The following is a 17,453-nucleotide window of genomic DNA, read 5'->3' on the forward strand; positions in this document are numbered from 1 at the left end:
TTACGGATACAGACGGGGAATATATGAAACTTCCCCGGATAGTCGACATGAAGGTGGTAAAGAAGGCCAGAGCTAATAAACTTGGCCCGAAGAGTAAGGCGCGCGCCAAAGTTAATCGCAAGACGAACCAACCGTCTGACGAAGAGGTGTTGTTCAGCGCTGTGAGACCAAATGCTGGCTCGCCTCCGCCGGCGACAGCGCTTACGGAAACCGGCGCAACCACGGCCACGGAAGAGGACGACAAACGGCTATCCCGCCCAATGGAAGCAGATGACATAGAGGAGAACGCGGACACCGACGTGATAAACATCGAGTCGTCGGACGCATCAGATGCTTCCATACGAACTACCGCATCAGGAGCAGCCAAGAGAACTCGGAGAAGAAACAACCGCGACATCAAGACGAAGACTCGTCGTATGGCATCGAATTCTTCTTCATCGGAAGATAATCCCTTCGAGGAGGACCAGAGAGAGAAACGAGGAAGACCCGTCGTTACCGGCAAAGGCGTCCGCATCTTGGCAATTCAAGAGAAGACCAAGGAGTTGCAATCTCTCAAAGACGAAATAAGAACCATGAGAGAAATTGCCGAAGGTGGATATGACCCTTCCGACTTTAAGGGCAAACGCCGCACTCAAATGGCTGAGAAGATAGAGCAGGAGTCTACCGGCCTGCCCATTCAGGCACTTGCGGCTGACATTTTACAAACAGCCAAAAAGATAGAGGGAGTTGCGGTCAAGTCCGGCAATCTGAAAGGCGGATTTGTTCGCATACTTAGAGAGGCAGCACTCAGGATTGAGATAAGTGCAGATGCCATGTCCCGCAAGGTACTTCCTGCGGAGACCACGGACGTCGGAACAATCGATCAGCTGAGGGCTGAAGTACTTCAGTTGCGAGAAGAACTGAAGCAAGCTCGCGAGGCCGCGATAATTCGTCCCCCAACTTCATCACCGACAACAAGAGAGGAAAACGCGGACGACATCGCAATGGAGGTAGAAGCTGGTGAGGTGGCTGAGTCGTCTACCGCTCCGCCTCCTCCATCTGTAGTTTTGCCACCTAAGAAGGAGTGGCCACCAGCAATGAGGCCGCCATTAAAAGGACACAGTAAAGTCCTTTCTGACAGCGAAGACGCTGGACCTTCAGTTTTGCTCCCTCGGCGTAAAACGCCCAGCAAGGACATAGAGGGCATCATAGACAACAAGTTAGCTGCCTTCTTCAAGGTCGTCCAAACCCAGATGCGGGACATGGCGACCACACTAATGGAGCGACTGGATCCTCGAGTCTCTTCCAGCGGAGCCCGAGAAAACACCTCTACGGTATCCGTCCCCAAGGACAATACCAAGAAGCGCCCGGTTCCCGAGGAAGATCCCAAGAAGATCAAGTCCAAGAAGGAAGATCCCAAGAAGATAGGAAAAGACGAGGGCCAGAGATCTAAGATCTCTACCTCCTCCAAGCAACCGTCTGTCTCTAAACAGACGGCCACGAGCAGAAGGCCGACGAGTGCCGGTCCCACCTCTCGGAAGGAGAATGTTCCCGAGAAGCCTGTCCCACGCTCCACAGACAAAGAGACATGGTCTCAAGTCGTGGGACGCAAGGCCAGAAAAGGGACCAAACAACCGCCGAGACCCACAGCTTCCTCTTCTTCGGCGCCCGCTAATGCGCGACAGAAGGGAGGAAAGAAGAAAGGTGATAAACCTGCCACCAATTCTTCTAACAAAATTCCTGCGGCGAAGCCCAAGGGAAAGAAGAAGACGAGAAGAAGAGCTCCAAGAACTTCTGCAGTCGTCCTGTCAGCTCCCGGCGCGGAGTATGACAAACTTATGGCAGAGGTCAGAGCAAAGATAAAGTTATCCGAGGTGGGCATCAGCGAAAAAGTCTCAATGCGCACAACGGCGACTGGCGCTCTGCTGATCCAAATACCCGGATCAGAGAGCGATTGCAAGGCTGATGCTTTAGCCGGCCTAATGAAGGAGGTGTTGGCAAACAGAGAGGACGTCAAGATCTCTCGCCCAACTATAACTGCGGAGCTGCGTGTCTGGCCGCTGGAGCCTTCCATAACTAAGGAGGAGGTCATCGAGGCTGTGACAAGTAAAGGTCTATGTCAGCCAAAAGACGTACAGGCTGGAGACATGCGACAGATTGCCGGCAGCATGAATAGTCTGTGGCTCAGGCTGCCACTCACTGCCGCAAAGAAGGCCTCGGAAGGAGGCAAACTCGCCATAGGCTGGACAAGGGTCAAGGTGGCCCTTCTGGATCCCCGCCCAATGAGATGCTTCAAGTGTTTGGAGCGGGGCCATACAAGAGAGAGATGCCCGAACAAGGTGGATAGGTCGGGCAAATGCTACCGTTGCGGAAACACGGGACATGTGGCGAGAGTATGCACGGCCACTCCCAGATGCCCAATCTGCGCTGACATCGGAAGAAGAGCCGACCACATCTTGGGTGGTAAACAATGTACCACCCGAAACAGAAGAGGAAGCCCACCGAGCGGAGGAAACAAACTTCGCACCAGTGAAGAGACAGCGATGGAAGTGGACATCCCGCCTCCTGCCGACGCACTGCCTCAACGAAGAAGGCCCCTGGAGGAGGGAAGACAACCTGCCGTTATCTAATGGCCCTTTCGCTTCTTCAGGCAAACATTGGCCACTCTCGCCCTGCGCAAGATCTGTTCTTGCATACGATGGCCGAGACTGGCAGCACACTAGGAGTGATCTCGGAGCCACACCGCATCCCCGAGAACCACCCATCCTGGATAGAGGACGAGACGAAGACGGTGGCGCTGACGTGGAGGTGGTGGCAAGGAGCACCCCCCTGCGCTCCCATCGGCCGTGGTCGGCATTTCGCCGCGGTACATTGGGGCCCGTTTGCTGTAGTTGGCACATACTTGCCACCATCGGGCTCTTCTACGGAGTACGAAGAATGGTTGGAGGAGATCGGCGTGTGCATCGGCGGACTTCGGCCACTTCCCGTGGTGTTGGCCGGGGACTTCAATGCCTGGTCTACGGCTTGGGGTTCCCGGCTAACAAACAAACGAGGGAAAATCCTCGAGGAATGGGCGGCTTCGTGGGATCTTGTCCTGCTAAATAAAGGCAAGGTCTCGACGTGTATTCGGGCACAGGGGGAGTCTGTGATAGATCTCACATGGGCTTCCCCTGCGGCCGCGAACTTAGTGCGGCAATGGAGGGTGGCTACAGAGCTTGAACATTTGTCAGATCATAGATACATATCTGTAAAGTTCGGGCTTCAAGCCACACCTGCAAGAAATAGAAGACGTCCTTCCGAGTCAAGATGGGCGTCCAAGAAAATCAGAGAGGATGTCTTCAGAGCCTCTCTCGAGGTTTCATGCTGGAGTAGAGAGAGCCAGAACACCCGCTCCGTTACATCAGTCCAGAGCGAGGCTGATTGGTTCATGGAAGAGATCACCAATGCTTGCAACGCTTCCATGCCGAAAGTCCGACGTAACCCTCGGCGCTCCGCCTACTGGTGGAATGAAAACATCGCGGAGTTGCGTCGAGAAGCTACACAGAAGAGGAGAGAAGTCACGCGCTGCCGCGACAAACCTGGCAGACTTGCGGCTTTAGACATTTATAAGGCGGCAAGGAAAGACTTGCGTACGGCAATCCGGAAGGCCAAAACTGAGGCCTGGGAAAGCCTTCTTCAAGACTTAGACGACGACCCGTGGGGGTTGGCGTATAAGATAGTGACGAAGAAGCTAAGAACGCCGGCCCCTCGGTTACTGAAACTTTGGACCCGACTCTCATCCGTGAAGTGGTGAACTCTTTGTTCCCGGACGCTCCCCGGGGACCAAGGCCCGAAGACTTTACTACTGGCCGGTTTATCAGTCAACGCGAGGAAATTCCGTCACTGGAAGAAGAGGAGTTTGGTGTAGCGGTAAGAAGAAGTCTCAAGGGCAATACTGCGCCAGGCCCTGATGGCATACAAAAGAAGATTCTGTCCCTTGCTCTACCATTAATAGGAGACAAACTCAAGCATCTTCTGGATAGATGCTTAAAAGAACAAGCCTTTCCACAACAGTGGAAGTGCGCTAGACTGGTTCTTCTTAAGAAGAAGGGCAAAGAAGACAACGCACCGTCTTCCTTTCGCCCTATTTGTTTGCTGGACGAGGCAGGGAAACTCTTGGAAAGAGTAATAGCAAACCGCCTCGTTCAGCACTTAAAAGAGGTAGGCCCAAATCTGAGCGCCTCTCAATATGGCTTTCGAGAGGGACTGTCGACAGTAGACGCAATCCTGCGGCTGAGATCTCTCTCAGAGGAAATAACTTCCCAGGGGGAGTCGCCATGGGCATCTTGATAGACATTTCAAATGCTTTTAACTCCCCCCTGGGAGGCAATAATGGAGGCCCTCCGGCGGCACAGGATTCCAACATATTTACAAGCCGCCGTGAGAGAGTATTTCGTAAACAGGTCCATCACGTACAAGGACCGTGATGGCAACACACGAGAGAAGTTACTGCGCCGCGGGGTACCCCAAGGGTCTGTTCTAGGACCTTTACTATGGAACCTGGGGTACAACGCGGTACTTCACGTCGCTCTACCTCCCGGCTGTCACACTTTATGTTACGCCGATGACACCATAGTGTTAGCCGGAGGAGATAATTGGCAGGAGGCCCGTGCTAGGGCTCAGGTAGCAACTCAAGCTGTTCTAACGGCCATCAGGAAACTTGGCCTAGAGGTGGCGATGAATAAAACGGAGGCCCTGTGGTTCTACAACAAAGCTCAGGGCCCTCCGCCATACAATAAAGTATTCCTGGACTCGGCGGAAGTCATCGTAACACCCACCGTCAAGTATCTAGGACTCCTCATCGATGGACAGTGGGCGTTTCGTGAGCACATCACCACAATTGCTGCAAAGGCCGCATCCAGCGCAACGGCCTTGAGAGGCATTCTCCTAACTTAGGGGGCCCAGTGGAGCAGCAAGACAACTATATGCGAACACGGTGCGGTCTATTGTAATGTATGGAGCGCCGGTGTGGGCGAATGACCTGGCATTGTCCAGAAGTGGTCGTACGGCTTTAGAGAAAGCCTTCCATCTGGTCAATGTCAGGTCGGCGCGAGTATACCGCACCGTATCGCGAGCAGCGGCTGCGGTATTAGCAGGAGTTCCACCATTGGACCTGACAGCGACGGAGCACTCCCGAGTATACGAGGGACTTAGGAAGTTCGAGAGAAAGCACGGTGTACGGCCGACCCCGATCATCAAAAATCGGGTTAGGTTGTATTACCGTGCTAAGACACTTAAGGCGTGGAAAGCGCGTTTACGCGCCCAAGTAAGGGTAGAAGGAGGCCGAGTAGTTGGCGCAGTAGAGCCAATTTTGGAAGAGTGGCTTGCCGTAAAGCGAAGACTCTCCTTCCATGCAGCGCAGGTGGTGTCGGGGCACGGCTGCTTCGCCTCCTACCTGCGTCGTATTGGTAAGGAGGAATCTGTAAGGTGTCATCACTGTGAGGCACCCCGAGACGACGCGCAGCACACCCTAGAAGGATGTCTTGCGTGGCAAGAAGAGAGAGCTGACCTTATCCGGAAGACAGGATGCAACTTATCCCTTCCGGCTATAATGAAGAAGATGGTGGACGACGAGGAGGCATACAAGGCCTTCCATACATTCGCGGGGCGTGTCATGAGTGCCAAGGAGGACGCTGAACGCCAAAGAAGAGGACAGCCGGTGAACTCCACTCCAGGTGTAGGACAGACATCGTCGCAGGGCAATCATGCCCCAACAGGCGTCCATCGTGCGCGCCGGGTTGGAGGTAGGGGACGGGCGCAAGCCTCCCCCCTCCTTCCTGGCCCAAACGGTGGCGCCACTCAACTTGTGCGTCGGAGTTCGCGTCTGAACTCCAACAGCACACAGAGATGACAGTAAGGCGGGGACGAGTCTTCCCCCGCCAAGTTATAACTCAGCGGGAGGGCGTCTCTCCTCGCCTCAAGAAGAGCGAGGCCAGGAAATATTAAGAGGCTGGGGAGCCTCTCCCAGTCTCGCCTTCAAAGAAGATAGTTAGTCGCAAGCCAGACGCGACTATTTTAGAGAAGCCGGCCCGCCACACAAATGCGGGCCCTGCCGCTCTAAGTCCAATGAGCGGCAGCGCGGGGGACCCACCCAAGTCATCGGGTGGGTCGGTGCCGGGGAGGTTGAGAAGTATACGCACGTGATTCCTCAACCTCCCCATCAGTCACGGCACCATATGCGGGCAAAAGTGGGGGTTTAGTCGGTAGTGGGCAGCCTCGCGGCATAAGACCTGAGCCCGACATACCCCTCTCCCTTCCCCAGGGAGAGGGTATGTGTAAAGAGTGCATTCCCCCACTATAAAAAAAAAAAAAAAAAAAAAAAGGTTAGGTTTCCCTCAGGGGCCACAGATGCCGACCCTTTATTAGGTCGGTGTAGGTCTGTGGTACGGGACTTGGCGGTCCCGAGGTACCCGAGCCCGGCAACCACTTTGCCGAGAGGGGAGGTTTATTCCTCCCCAAGGTGGTAAGGGATGGCGACCCGGAATCCAAACGCCCGGCTTGCCAGGGTCGTGAGGGGAAGTCTTCTGACTTCCTCCTGGCAACCTCAGGGGCCACAGATGCCGACCCTTTATTAGGTCGGTGTAGGTCTGTGGTACGGGAATCGGCGGTCCCGAGGTACCTGAGCCCGGCAACCACTTTGCCGAGAGGGTGGGTTATATTCCCCCCAAGGTGGTAAGGGATGGCGACCCGGAATTCAAACGCCCGGCCTGCCGGGGTCGATAGGGAGGATTAGTTCCTCTTCCGGCGGTTGGTTGGGGGTTGGGGGTTTGGGGGTTGGGGGTGTTTTCCTTTCCTTTCCTTTCCCTTCCCTTCCCTCTCCCGCTCAGTCAGAGCGGTGAGTAGGCGTGGGGCCGCTCGGACATATTCCGAGGCGGGGCTCACGCGCCGTGAGGCTATGGAGTCGGCCAGGCCGGGGTCGTTAGGGTTGGCACCCCACCGGCCTAGGGGAGTAAACCCTAAACAAATCATTCTTGATTTGCTATGGAAATGTCGGCTCAAGAAAATGTAAACTTACAGTCCCAGAGAGAACGGACTCTCAGGAACCGGCGCGAGGGGGGTGCTGTCCCAGCCCCCCTCCCGTCGTCATCAAATGATGGGCCACCTACCACTTGCTCCGCAGGGGTGGTAGAAGAATATGCGTCTGCGCAGGATTACGACAAGCCAGGACCGGCTTCGTTTAAGCAGAAGAAGGCGCGACCAAAAGGACATTCACCATATCCGTCTCCTTTGGTCAATAGAAGACCATCGAGGGCATCATCACCTACCCCGTCGATGGCATCAAACACGACGGCAGACGTCTACACAGATGACGTCTTTATCTCGGGCACTGAGGATTCCGATGTTTCGGGATCATTCGGATCCGGGAAACGCAAGAGAGGACGTCCAGCTACAACTGGAGATTACGTAGGTCTCGCTGCAGCTAAGAGACAGGTGTTAGAGACGGAGCAAGAGATTGCTGAAATGGAAGAACGTAAAGCTATCTTGGACCCTTTATCATCTTTAAATCCCAAGCTACGCGAATCGGTAGATGACGCAGTAGAGCATTATTTGGAGGAATTTAAAAATGCTCCATCTGGAGACATAGTGTCTCAGACTTATGAGGACGTAGACCAGATTCTCCGTGTTTCTGGTGTCTCAAAAGGATTAAAAGGGACTTTGGCGAAAGCCCTTAAAAAAGCAGCATGCCGTGCACGTGCTGGTATAACGGTGCTCTCTACTAGAAACGCATCGACGAGTGGAGGAAATTCTAACGCGGAACTCCAACTATTAAAGGAGTTAGATCAAGCGCGAAAAGAAATTAAAAATTTACGCGAAGAAGTTCGGGCGTTAAGATGCAGAGCGGCGGAATTACCTATAATAAGGCCTGCTTGCACTTCTCCTAATGCAACCGAAAAAAGATTGAGGACTCCTCCTCCCATGGACGAACCAATGGAAGAAGATAATCCTTCCCTAACTAATAATACGACGATAGGTGCAATACCAAGCACTAGTATGCCACCTGCAATCCGTCCCCCTATCAAAGGACGTTCCAAGGTGCTCAGGGATACTTCGCCATCAGAATTTGAGGCCGAGGAATTATTGTTAAAAAGGTTAGACGGTCTTTTTGGTAAATGGTGTGAGAGACGCTTCGGCACATCACCACCCTTTCCCATTGCCAAGGAGAAACCTCCTGCTTCCACTACACAAAAGAAGCAGAAGCCAACTGCGGGCAGTACTAAAAAAGCTGCGGAATCTTCCACCAAGGAAAGAAGAAAGAAGAAAACGGGCGCGACATCTGGTCAGGAGAGCCAATCGGAAATATCAATGCCTCCGCCTTCCTCTAGAAAAAATACTAGAGATATTCCCAAAGATCCGCCGTCCCGCTCCACTTCCGCGCGTACTGAAGTGTGGGCGAAGGTTGTTGGCAGAAAGGCCAAAAAGAAGACGGAAACAACTCAGGTTTCTGTGCAGCGGTCATTATCTAAAAATAATAATGCACAAAAGGTCTCTGCAAAAAAGAGACCTTCAGAAATAAGAGACAAAGGTCAAACTCAGCCGACGGCGCCTAAAAAGCGAAATAAAAAGAGAAAAGTGCCTAATACGGCAGCAATTACAATTACTTGTCCGAAAGGAAAGTACGAGGACACTTTGAAACTTGCTAAATCACAAATTGATTTGGCAAGTCTTGGTATAAACGAGCTCAAGTCGAGGCGAGGCTTAACGGGCTCTATTATATATGAAATATCCGGCGAAGATAATACGGTTAAAGCCGACGCATTATCCGAGGCAATGTCTAAAGTACTTGCTAATTGCGAAGGGGTTAAAATAACACGCCCTAGGAAAATGGCGGATATCCGTGTACGTGATCTGGATGACTCTATAACATCCAATGAAGTCGCTGAGGCTGTCATAAAACTGACAAAATGTGCTCCTGAGGACATTAAGACTGGCCCTCCTAGACGCTCGTTTAACGAGCTATTTACCATTTTAGTTCACTGTCCTTTATCAGTGGCTAATAAAATTGTGGCCAGTAAACGTATTCGTATAGGCTGGATATCAGCGAGAGTAGAACTTCTTGCAGAACGCCCTCTGCAATGTTTTCGCTGTCTGCAGAGTGGCCACGTTAGGGAGCGATGTCCCTCAACAGAAGATAGAAGCAATTGTTGCTTCAGGTGCGGTGTTCCGGGACATAGAGCGGTTGAATGTGTTAATCCACCAAGTTGCCCGGCGTGTAAAAAAGCAGGCCGTCCACATGGACATAAGATGGGCGGAGCTGCCTGTTCTGCTCAGGCCAAACCGGCCAGGAACAACGGAACGAATAGAGGTAAAGGTACCTCAGAGAATGTAGTAGTGACGGAGACGATAGACCCTCCGCCCAAGCCGCAACGCCCAGCCACAAGGCGTACAGCCGTTAACAAATCGGCCGAGAAGAGTTCCGACCTGGAGGAGGTCGAAATGAGGCCAATCAATGAATAATACGACCTTACTGCAGACTAATTTAAATCATGCTCGCGAGGCTCAAGACCTCTTTGTCCACAGTCTCGTAGAGTATGGTTGCGGCGTGGGTATAGCAGCAGAACCATATCGTGTTCCTCCAAATCACCCTTCTTGGGCAGTTGACACCCTTGGATCTGTAGCCATTCACTGGACTTCGCACACTCGGCCATGCATTTTTGTGGCATCTGGAGATGGTTGGGTTTGCGTGGAATGGAATACTATTTATTTGATAGGTATATACATATCCCCAGCTCTTAACCTGGTGGATTTTGAAACAAGACTAATGTCTTTGGACGGTGTTATCAGGCAACTTCTCCCCCGACCGATCTTGGTCGCGGGAGACTTTAATGCCAAGTCTTTAGCCTGGGGATGCCCGAGGCCGGATCGGCGAGGAGATATTACAACAGAGTGGGCGGACAGTTTATCCCTCTCTTTAATTAACGAGGGTAATGTTCCAACGTGTATTGCATGGAGAGGTGAATCGATCGTAGATCTCACATGGGCCTCCCCCTCCATGCGAACACTTGTATATAACTGGAGAGTGGCAGATGATGTAGACTCGTTATCAGACCATAGATACATCTTTATGACATTATCTGCTACACGGTCTGCTTTGCAGACACGATCGTCTGCGGAGGTCCCACGAGGTCGCAGATGGGCCTTGCGCAGCCTGGATCAAGACAAGTTCTTAGCAGCGTTGGAAAGCAGTACTTGGCCGCCGATAAATGAAGAACAAACGGCCCTGGAGGAAGTAGAATGGCTTCGAGATACGTTACAGGGAGCCTGTGATGTAGCCATGCCTCGTGCGGGTGCAAGAAGGTCGTCCCAAGCCTACTGGTGGACGCAAGAGTTAGCTGTTCTTAGGAGATCTTCTGTAGAGGCTCAACGACGGTTTACGCGTACTAGAAGAAGAAGACGTAGTACTGCGGAAATGATAGACGAGGCATATGAGAGTTATCGGGACGCTCGCCGAACTCTTAGATTAGCAATTCGCCAAGCAAAAAACGCGGCTTGGAACGAGCTATTAACTTCGGTGGAAGAGGACCCTTGGGGCCGTCCTTACAAAATTGTAACGGGAAGACTTCGACCCAGGGCCCCTCCGATTACGGAATCACTGGACCCACGAAAGGCCAGTCAAATCGTGGACCATTTATTCCCGCCAGAAGATGGCCCATCTATTACTAGGGTGATACCTCCACCTGATTGTACACAGCGAGACGTTCCCCCGGTTACTGGGGAAGAATTACAGCAGGCGGTCCGACGTATTCGATCCGGTAAAGCCCCGGGTCCTGATGGGATACCAGGAGAAGCAATCAAGCTTTCCGTCAAAGTACTTGGTCCAAGAGTATGCCATATTTTTACCCGATTAATAAAAGAAGGTATATTTCCGCCGGCTTGGCGAGAATCTAATCTTGTCCTGATACCAAAGCCGGGGAAACCTGTAGGAGAAGCTTCATCATATAGGCCTATCTGTTTGTTAGATGAAATTGGCAAGCTATTTGAGCGCATAGTGATTGGCCGTCTCACTCAACATACAGCTCGGAAGGAACATCGCCTTGACTCAAGGCAATTTGGATTTAGAGAAGCGAAGTCGACTATTGACGCTATTTCAATGGTCCGCTCTCTCGCAGAAGCGGAAACATCACAAGGAAGGGTGTTAATGGCGGTCTCATTGGACATTGCCAATGCGTTTAACACCCTTCCATGGAGAACAATCGGTGAGGCAATGCGGCACTTTGGATTGCCGTTATATGTGCAGGAAATAATAGGGCAATATCTTAAAGATAGAGTGTTATCCTATACAAATAAAAATAGGCAAGTAGTTAGAAAAGAAGTTGAGCGCGGAGTTCCACAGGGCTCCGTTCTTGGCCCTGCCCTGTGGAATCTGGCATATGATCGGATCCTGCGAGTTTCCTTCCCCGGGCTGCAGCATAGTATGTTACGCTGATGATACCCTGGTGCTGGCCCGAGGGGAAGAGTGGGTAGAAGCCCGCACGTATGCGGAATTGGCAGTTAGTGCCATAGTTAGTGCAATCCAACGCCTAGGTTTACGGGTGGCGGCAAATAAGACCGAAGCAATCTTCTTCCATCCTTCGCGAACCCGCCCACCCGAGTTAAGTATCAACGTTTGTAACACACCCGTCCGGGTGGGCTCATTTGTCAAATATTTGGGCCTCACCCTGGACGGGCAGTGGAGGTTTAACGAGCATCATGCTCGTTTGGCCCCAAGGGTTGGAAAAATGGCCGCTGCCTTGGGACGTCTTATGCCCAACCTTGGGGGACCGAGTTGGCCGGTACGTCGACTATATGCTGCCGCTATTCGTTCGGCGGCACTCTATGGAGCGCCTATATGGGCCAAGGACCTCACCACGAGGTCAAAGATGTTCCTACGCCGCATAGAACGTGCTCTTGCAGTCAGAGTTGGTCGTGTATACCGTACGACAGCTTGCGATGCGGCGTCATTGATTGCCGGGGTGATGCCTTTGGACTTGGAGGCTCTGGCCCACGCCCGGCGTTACGAGTGGGTAGGCAATATTAGAAGCAGGGGGGATCAACTTACACCTGCCATAAAGGCAAGGATGAAGAACCTCAGCAGGAAGGAAGCTCTGAAGAGTTGGAGTGAGCGATTGCAGCAGACGACTGCAGACGCGCCCGGACATCGAGTGATATTGGCGGTTCGTCCCTGTCTGGAGGACTGGCTCGACGATGTGGCCGGCAGACTTGATTGTGCGGCACAGGTGATCACCGGACATGGTGCCTTCGGTGATTACCTGTGCCGCATTGGTAGGGAGCAGTCTCCCCGTTGTTGGGAATGCGGTGCAGACCGGGACTCGGCGGATCACACTCGCCGAGTGCCCGGCCTTGAAGAAGCCAGACGCGAACTGATCGCAGTCATAGGGGTTGACCTCTCCCTTCCGGTAGTAATTAATGCTATTGTGGAGGGGAAAGGTCGAAAGAGGATTTGCCTCCTTCTGTGACACAGTAATCTCACAGAAGGAGGAAAATGAAAGAGTTCGTCGGGGGGAGATAGCCCCATCGAACTCCCAAAGAGGGCCTCAACAAGCGCCGATTAGGCGCAGACATAGGGGCATCCCGGCGCACTTACGCCGCTGGTGAGGAAACGGGGGGCGGGTTCGGTCTAAGGATCAACCCTAACCCCCTAGTGAGGAGTTGAGAAATGGCCCTTTTAGGGCCAAGTAGTTAGGCGGAGAAACACGGCCCTTTTCAGGGCCATGTAGTTAGGCGGAGAAATACGGCCCTTTTCAGGGCCACTGGAGTTAGCCCCCTGTAGGGGGCCCTCCACTTAACAGCCCTTTTCAGGGCTGAGGAAGGAGAGTACGTGCTGGCGCCCCGGGGGACGGGCAACCCAATAGCTCCCGTAAGGGTGAGGGTTGTTCCGTCTTTCCGGTGGTGTCAGCCGTGCTTCTTGGTGCGGAGGGGGCGGTATCATAGGTGGCTGGGAACCACCTACTGCCCCCTTGCCCACTTGTGGGCGTTGGCGAGAAGGCGGTGGTCCCTTCTCGTCAAGATACAGTGTGGTGGCCCGGTCAAGTCAAAAGACCGGGCGCCGGGGGGCCTCCTTAGCCTCTAAGGAGGAGCCCTCGGCCAGGCAGTGACCCCCTTACACCTGGGGGTCTCGGCGGTGGGCGGCGGCGCGGCGTTTGTAATGTTTTCACGCCTCCCGTGCCGTTCGCCTATCACTGCCTGCGCTAGGCCACTCGTGAGGTTTTAGTGGGTATTAGGCTGCATGTCTGCATAAGACCTGAGTCCCACATAACCCCCGGAGTTCCCAAACCGGGGGTATCCGTAAAAGGATTTCCTCACGTTAAAAAAAAAAAAAGGTTAGGTTAGGTTAGGTTAGGTTAGGTTAGGTTAGGTTAGGTTAGGTTAGGTTAGGTTAGGTTAGGTTAGGTTAGGTTAGGTTAGGTTAGGTTCCCTCTCGTTGTGCGCCACCTTGTCGTGGTGAGAGGGCTTAAGGGGTCGAACCAACGATCCGCTGGGGCAGTACCTGGGACTTAGTCCCGGGGAGGGCCCGGCGGGGAGGTTCGGTCCTACTAAGAGCGCACAGTACCTCCCTGGCATTGCACTTCGAGTACAGCATGTACTCGAGCCGTGGGAGGTACAAACCTTCAGGGGCCGCGGTGAACAGTCCTTCTCAGGGCTGGGATCCGCGGTACGGGACTTGGCGTTCCCGGAGGTGTTCCCTGAGCCCGGCGACCACTTCGCCGAGAGGGTGGGTATTATTCCCCCCAAGGTGGTAAGGGATGGCGACCCGGAATTCAAACGCCCGGCCCGCCGGGGTCGTTAGGGGATGGTCTAAGACCTCCCTCCGGCAAGGTGTGGGGAACGGGGGGTTATGGGGGGAGGGTTTTGGGGGGTTTAGGGGGGTTTTTTGTTTTGTTTATTATGTTTATTTTGTTTTTTGTATTTTTTGTTTATCTCTTATTCCTTCCTTTTCTTCCTTCCTTCCTTCCTGTTCCTGTGCTCTTCGGAGCTGTGTGGGCGGGCGTGGGGCCGCTCGGACATATTCCGAGGCGGGGCCCACGCGCCGCGAGTTTAAGGAGTCGGCCAGGCCGGGGTCGTCAGGGATGGCACCCAACCGGCCTAGGGGAAGGAAAACCCTACACAAACCATTTTTTCATGAAAACTATGGAAATGGAGTCAGATAAAGAGAAGGACTTACAGTTCCAGAGTGACCGGACACTCAGGAGCCGGCGAGGAGAGGGTACTGTCCCGGCCCTCTCCCCGTCGTTATCATACGACGGGCCGCCCACCGCCTGCTCCGCAGGGGCGGTGGAGGAACATACGCCTGCGAAGATAGAGGAGAAGGAACGCCAGCTACCACGGATCATATCCAATGAGCTGGTCAAGCCCAAGTCGCGCCGTCCTGGACCGAAATGCGCAAAGGCAAAGAAGAAGGCGAATAATTTTGCTTACATTCGCCCGAGTGCAGGCTCGCCGCCTCCTCTGGAGGGTCAGGCTACAAGTTTAGCGGAGTCGGTGTCCAGACCAGGCTCTCCGGTGTCCATCTCAGGTTCAGTATGCGACACTGAGATTTTAGATAGCCTGGAAGAGGAATCGGGAGATAGCGAGGTTTCGATCCGCACGACTGCTTCCGGAAGCGCAAAGAGATATAGGAGACCTTGCACTCCTACATCTAAATATGGTCGCAGAGAGGCAGATCCAATTGACTTGTCCTCTGGTGTGGAGGAAGAAGATTTTTCCTCCATTCGGAAAAGAGGACGTCCTGTGGTCACAGGTGAAGGCATCGAGATACAGGCTATTCGGGCCAAGAAAAAGGTGCTTCAGAAGCTCAACGAGGAAATCCGCACAGCCAAGGAGATCCTCGAAAGCGCTTATGATCCAGCGGACTTTAAGTCCAAGAAGAGAACAGCCATGGCACAGCGACTAGAGGAAGAAATGGCAAATCTTCCTCCAAGAGACATCGTTGCTCAAGTGCTTCAGGCTGCGCAGCAGGCAGATAATGTGGCTGCAAAATCCACAAACCTTAACGGAAGGTTTGTAAGGATCCTGAGAGAGGCGGCGCTTAAAATCCAAGTCGGCACAGATGCGCTAGTGTGTAGGCAGCCCGCCGATAGTATAAATAGCAAGGACTCTTCTGAAAGTCAAGAAGAGATTCAAAGACTTAGAGCAGAAGTCTCAGCGTTAAGAAACGAACTTCAAACGCTGAGACAACAAACAAAAACGGGACAGGAGCCTCCTGTAGTTCAACAAAACATGGAGGTTGAAATGATGGACAACGGAGAGAGTATAACCTCTCTGGTTTGTCCCTCTCCGCTCCCTCAAAGGGAGAAATGGCCACCCGTCATTAGGCCAGCGTTGAGAGGAGAGCGCCTTATACTAGAGGACGGAAAAGAGAGTGTAGAGGTGAAAAAAATTGCCACACCAACTGCGACCTCGACAAAGGACATTGAGTCTAAATGGGAAAGGAAATTTTCCTCCTTTGCCGAGGAAATGAGGAAAGAAATGAGGCGTGTTTTGTCAGCGGTCACACAGCAAGTCGTCTCCAAAGACACTGCCACCGGGGCCCGTAAAAGCGGTCTCGCAGATGCCACAAAAAGAACTGCGGGAGACCGCCCGGTTCCCGGTGATTGTGTCAAAGAAGACAAAGGGAAGAAAAAGAAGAAGAATAAAGTTTCTCCTCTCCCTTCTTCTTTCACACTCCCTGTTAATAGGGGTCCCAGCAAAAAGACTGGACCCTCTGTTTTGAGTACGTCGAAATCGGCGACCGAGTCTTTGGTCATTCAGCGGCCAGAGGAACAAAAATGGTCGCAGGTGATTGGACGTAAAGCGTCCAAAAAGCAGAAGGCCCAGAACTCGTCAGTCACGGTTCCGAATTCCAAAGGAGCCAAGGGTCAAGGCGAGCAAGGTAAAGGGAGAACGGCTGGAACACAAAAATCCTTCTCCTCTCGCAAAGACGGCATTAAAAATGCCAAGGAAAAGAAAAAGTCCCGTAGAAGGACTCCTAGGATCGGCAATCGTCCTTAACTGTCCTCCTGACAAGCTGTCTAGTGTCATGGGAACGGTAAGGACGAAAATTAAGCTAACTGATGTCGGCATAAATGACAAAGTTAGAATGAGAAGTACTATCTCTGGGGCCCTCTTGATTGAGGTGTCTGGAGAGAATAAAGAGGTCAATGCTGATGCGTTGGCTTCTAGAATGAGGGAAGTTTTAAAGGACGACCCAGATGTTAGCCTCAGCCGGCCAAATAAAATGGCTGAGATACGGGTCCGCGACCTCGAGCCATCTATTACAAGCATGGAGGTCGCGGAGGTCGTGGCCCAAAAAGGAGGCTGTGAGCTGCGCAATGTTACACCCGGAAGTATTCGCAGGTTTCCGGGTGGCCAAGGGAGTCTATGGCTTAGACTCCCATTGGCAGCAGCGAAAAAGCGGCAGAGGGGGAGCCTCAATGTTGGGTGGACTCGAGTCCGGGTCTCACTTTTGGAGGCTCGCCCCCTGAGGTGCTATAAGTGCCTCGAAAAAGGCCATGTGGCGGAGAAGTGCCCCAGCCCCGCAAATAGAACGGGCAGATGCTACCGATGCGGGGTCTCGGGGCATATAGCAAAAGAATGCTCGGCTCCTCCCAAGTGTCCCGTCTGCACGGACTTGGGTAGAAAAGCCGGGCACGTTCTGGGTGGTGCGCAATGCACCACTCAGATTAAGAAAGGAAAGAGAGAAGTAGCCGGGGGTGCTCAAACAACACCCCCGACTGTAGTAGCCTCTGTCCTTGTCAGGACAGAGGAAATGGAGGTTGAACCGGCGGAGGGAGCGGGGCCTAACTGTTAAGTAATGCCTCTCTCTCTTCTGCAAGCAAATTTATGTCACGCCCGCGGGGCGCAGGATCTTTTTCTTCACACCCGCGGAGCGTGACATCAAGGAGTTGCCGCCGAGCCCTACAGAATCCCCGAGAAGCATCCTTGCTGGACCGGGGACACCTTGGGCTCGGTGGCAATTACATGGAGATGGAGACACGGACAGCCGACTTGTGCACCCCTCGAACGCGGCGAACGTTTCGTCGCCGTCCGCTGGGGTGCAATTGCGGTGATAGGAGTTTACCTGCCACCATCGGGCACCCTAGCGGACTTCGAGGGGTGGCTAGAAGTTATCGGTGAATGTGTGAAGGGTCTTCGTCCCCTGCCGGTTTTGGTTGCCGGGGACTTTAACGCGTGGTCCCGGACATGGGGATCCGCGTGTACCCGGGCCCGTGGTGAGGCCCTCGAAGAGTGGGCGGCGACATTAAACCTCACCCTTGTTAACAGAGGGGAGTGGCACGTGTACCCGGCCGCAGGGGAATCGGTCATAGACTTGACCTGGGCATCCCCGCGGCCGCTAGAATGATCAAGGGATGGAGAGTGGAGGAGGACCTCGAGCATTTATCAGATCATCGTTATATTACGATGGAGCTTGAGGCCTCTTCTCCACCCATCCGTGGCCG

General features: G+C 53.2%; 2 protein-coding genes across 2 annotated transcripts; both read left to right on the plus strand.

The window, feature by feature from the left end:
• The first annotated feature begins 5,569 nt into the window (after positions 1 to 5,569).
• LOC139113007 (uncharacterized) lies at positions 5,570 to 11,443 on the plus strand. Its single transcript, XM_070673913.1, has 3 exons — positions 5,570 to 5,762; positions 7,139 to 9,447; positions 9,491 to 11,443. The coding sequence occupies exons 1-3, from the start codon at positions 5,570 to 5,572 to the stop codon at positions 11,441 to 11,443; spliced, it is 4,455 nt and encodes a 1,484-aa protein (XP_070530014.1).
• Positions 11,444 to 14,151: 2,708 nt separating this feature from the next.
• Positions 14,152 to 16,005, plus strand: LOC139113008 (uncharacterized). Its single transcript, XM_070673914.1, has one exon. It carries the CDS (start codon positions 14,152 to 14,154, stop codon positions 16,003 to 16,005), a length of 1,854 nt encoding a protein of 617 aa, XP_070530015.1.
• Positions 16,006 to 17,453: the final 1,448 nt, after the last annotated feature.

The sequence above is a fragment of the Cardiocondyla obscurior genome, unplaced genomic scaffold, assembly GCF_019399895.1.
Source record: "Cardiocondyla obscurior isolate alpha-2009 unplaced genomic scaffold, Cobs3.1 scaffold91_0_56547, whole genome shotgun sequence".
Lineage (NCBI taxonomy): Eukaryota > Metazoa > Arthropoda > Insecta > Hymenoptera > Formicidae > Cardiocondyla > Cardiocondyla obscurior.

Coding starts and splice junctions, on each gene's coding strand:
- LOC139113007 (XM_070673913.1), top strand. CDS start 5,570: ATGAAGAAGATGGTGGACGACGAGGAGGCATACAAGGCCTTCCATACA. Junction 5,763..7,138: donor TCGTGCGCGCCGGGTTGGAG/GTAGGGGACGGG, acceptor CTTGCTCCGCAG/GGGTGGTAGAAGAATATGCG. Junction 9,448..9,490: donor AGAGTTCCGACCTGGAGGAG/GTCGAAATGAGG, acceptor ACCTTACTGCAG/ACTAATTTAAATCATGCTCG.
- LOC139113008 (XM_070673914.1), top strand. CDS start 14,152: ATGGAGTCAGATAAAGAGAAGGACTTACAGTTCCAGAGTGACCGGACA.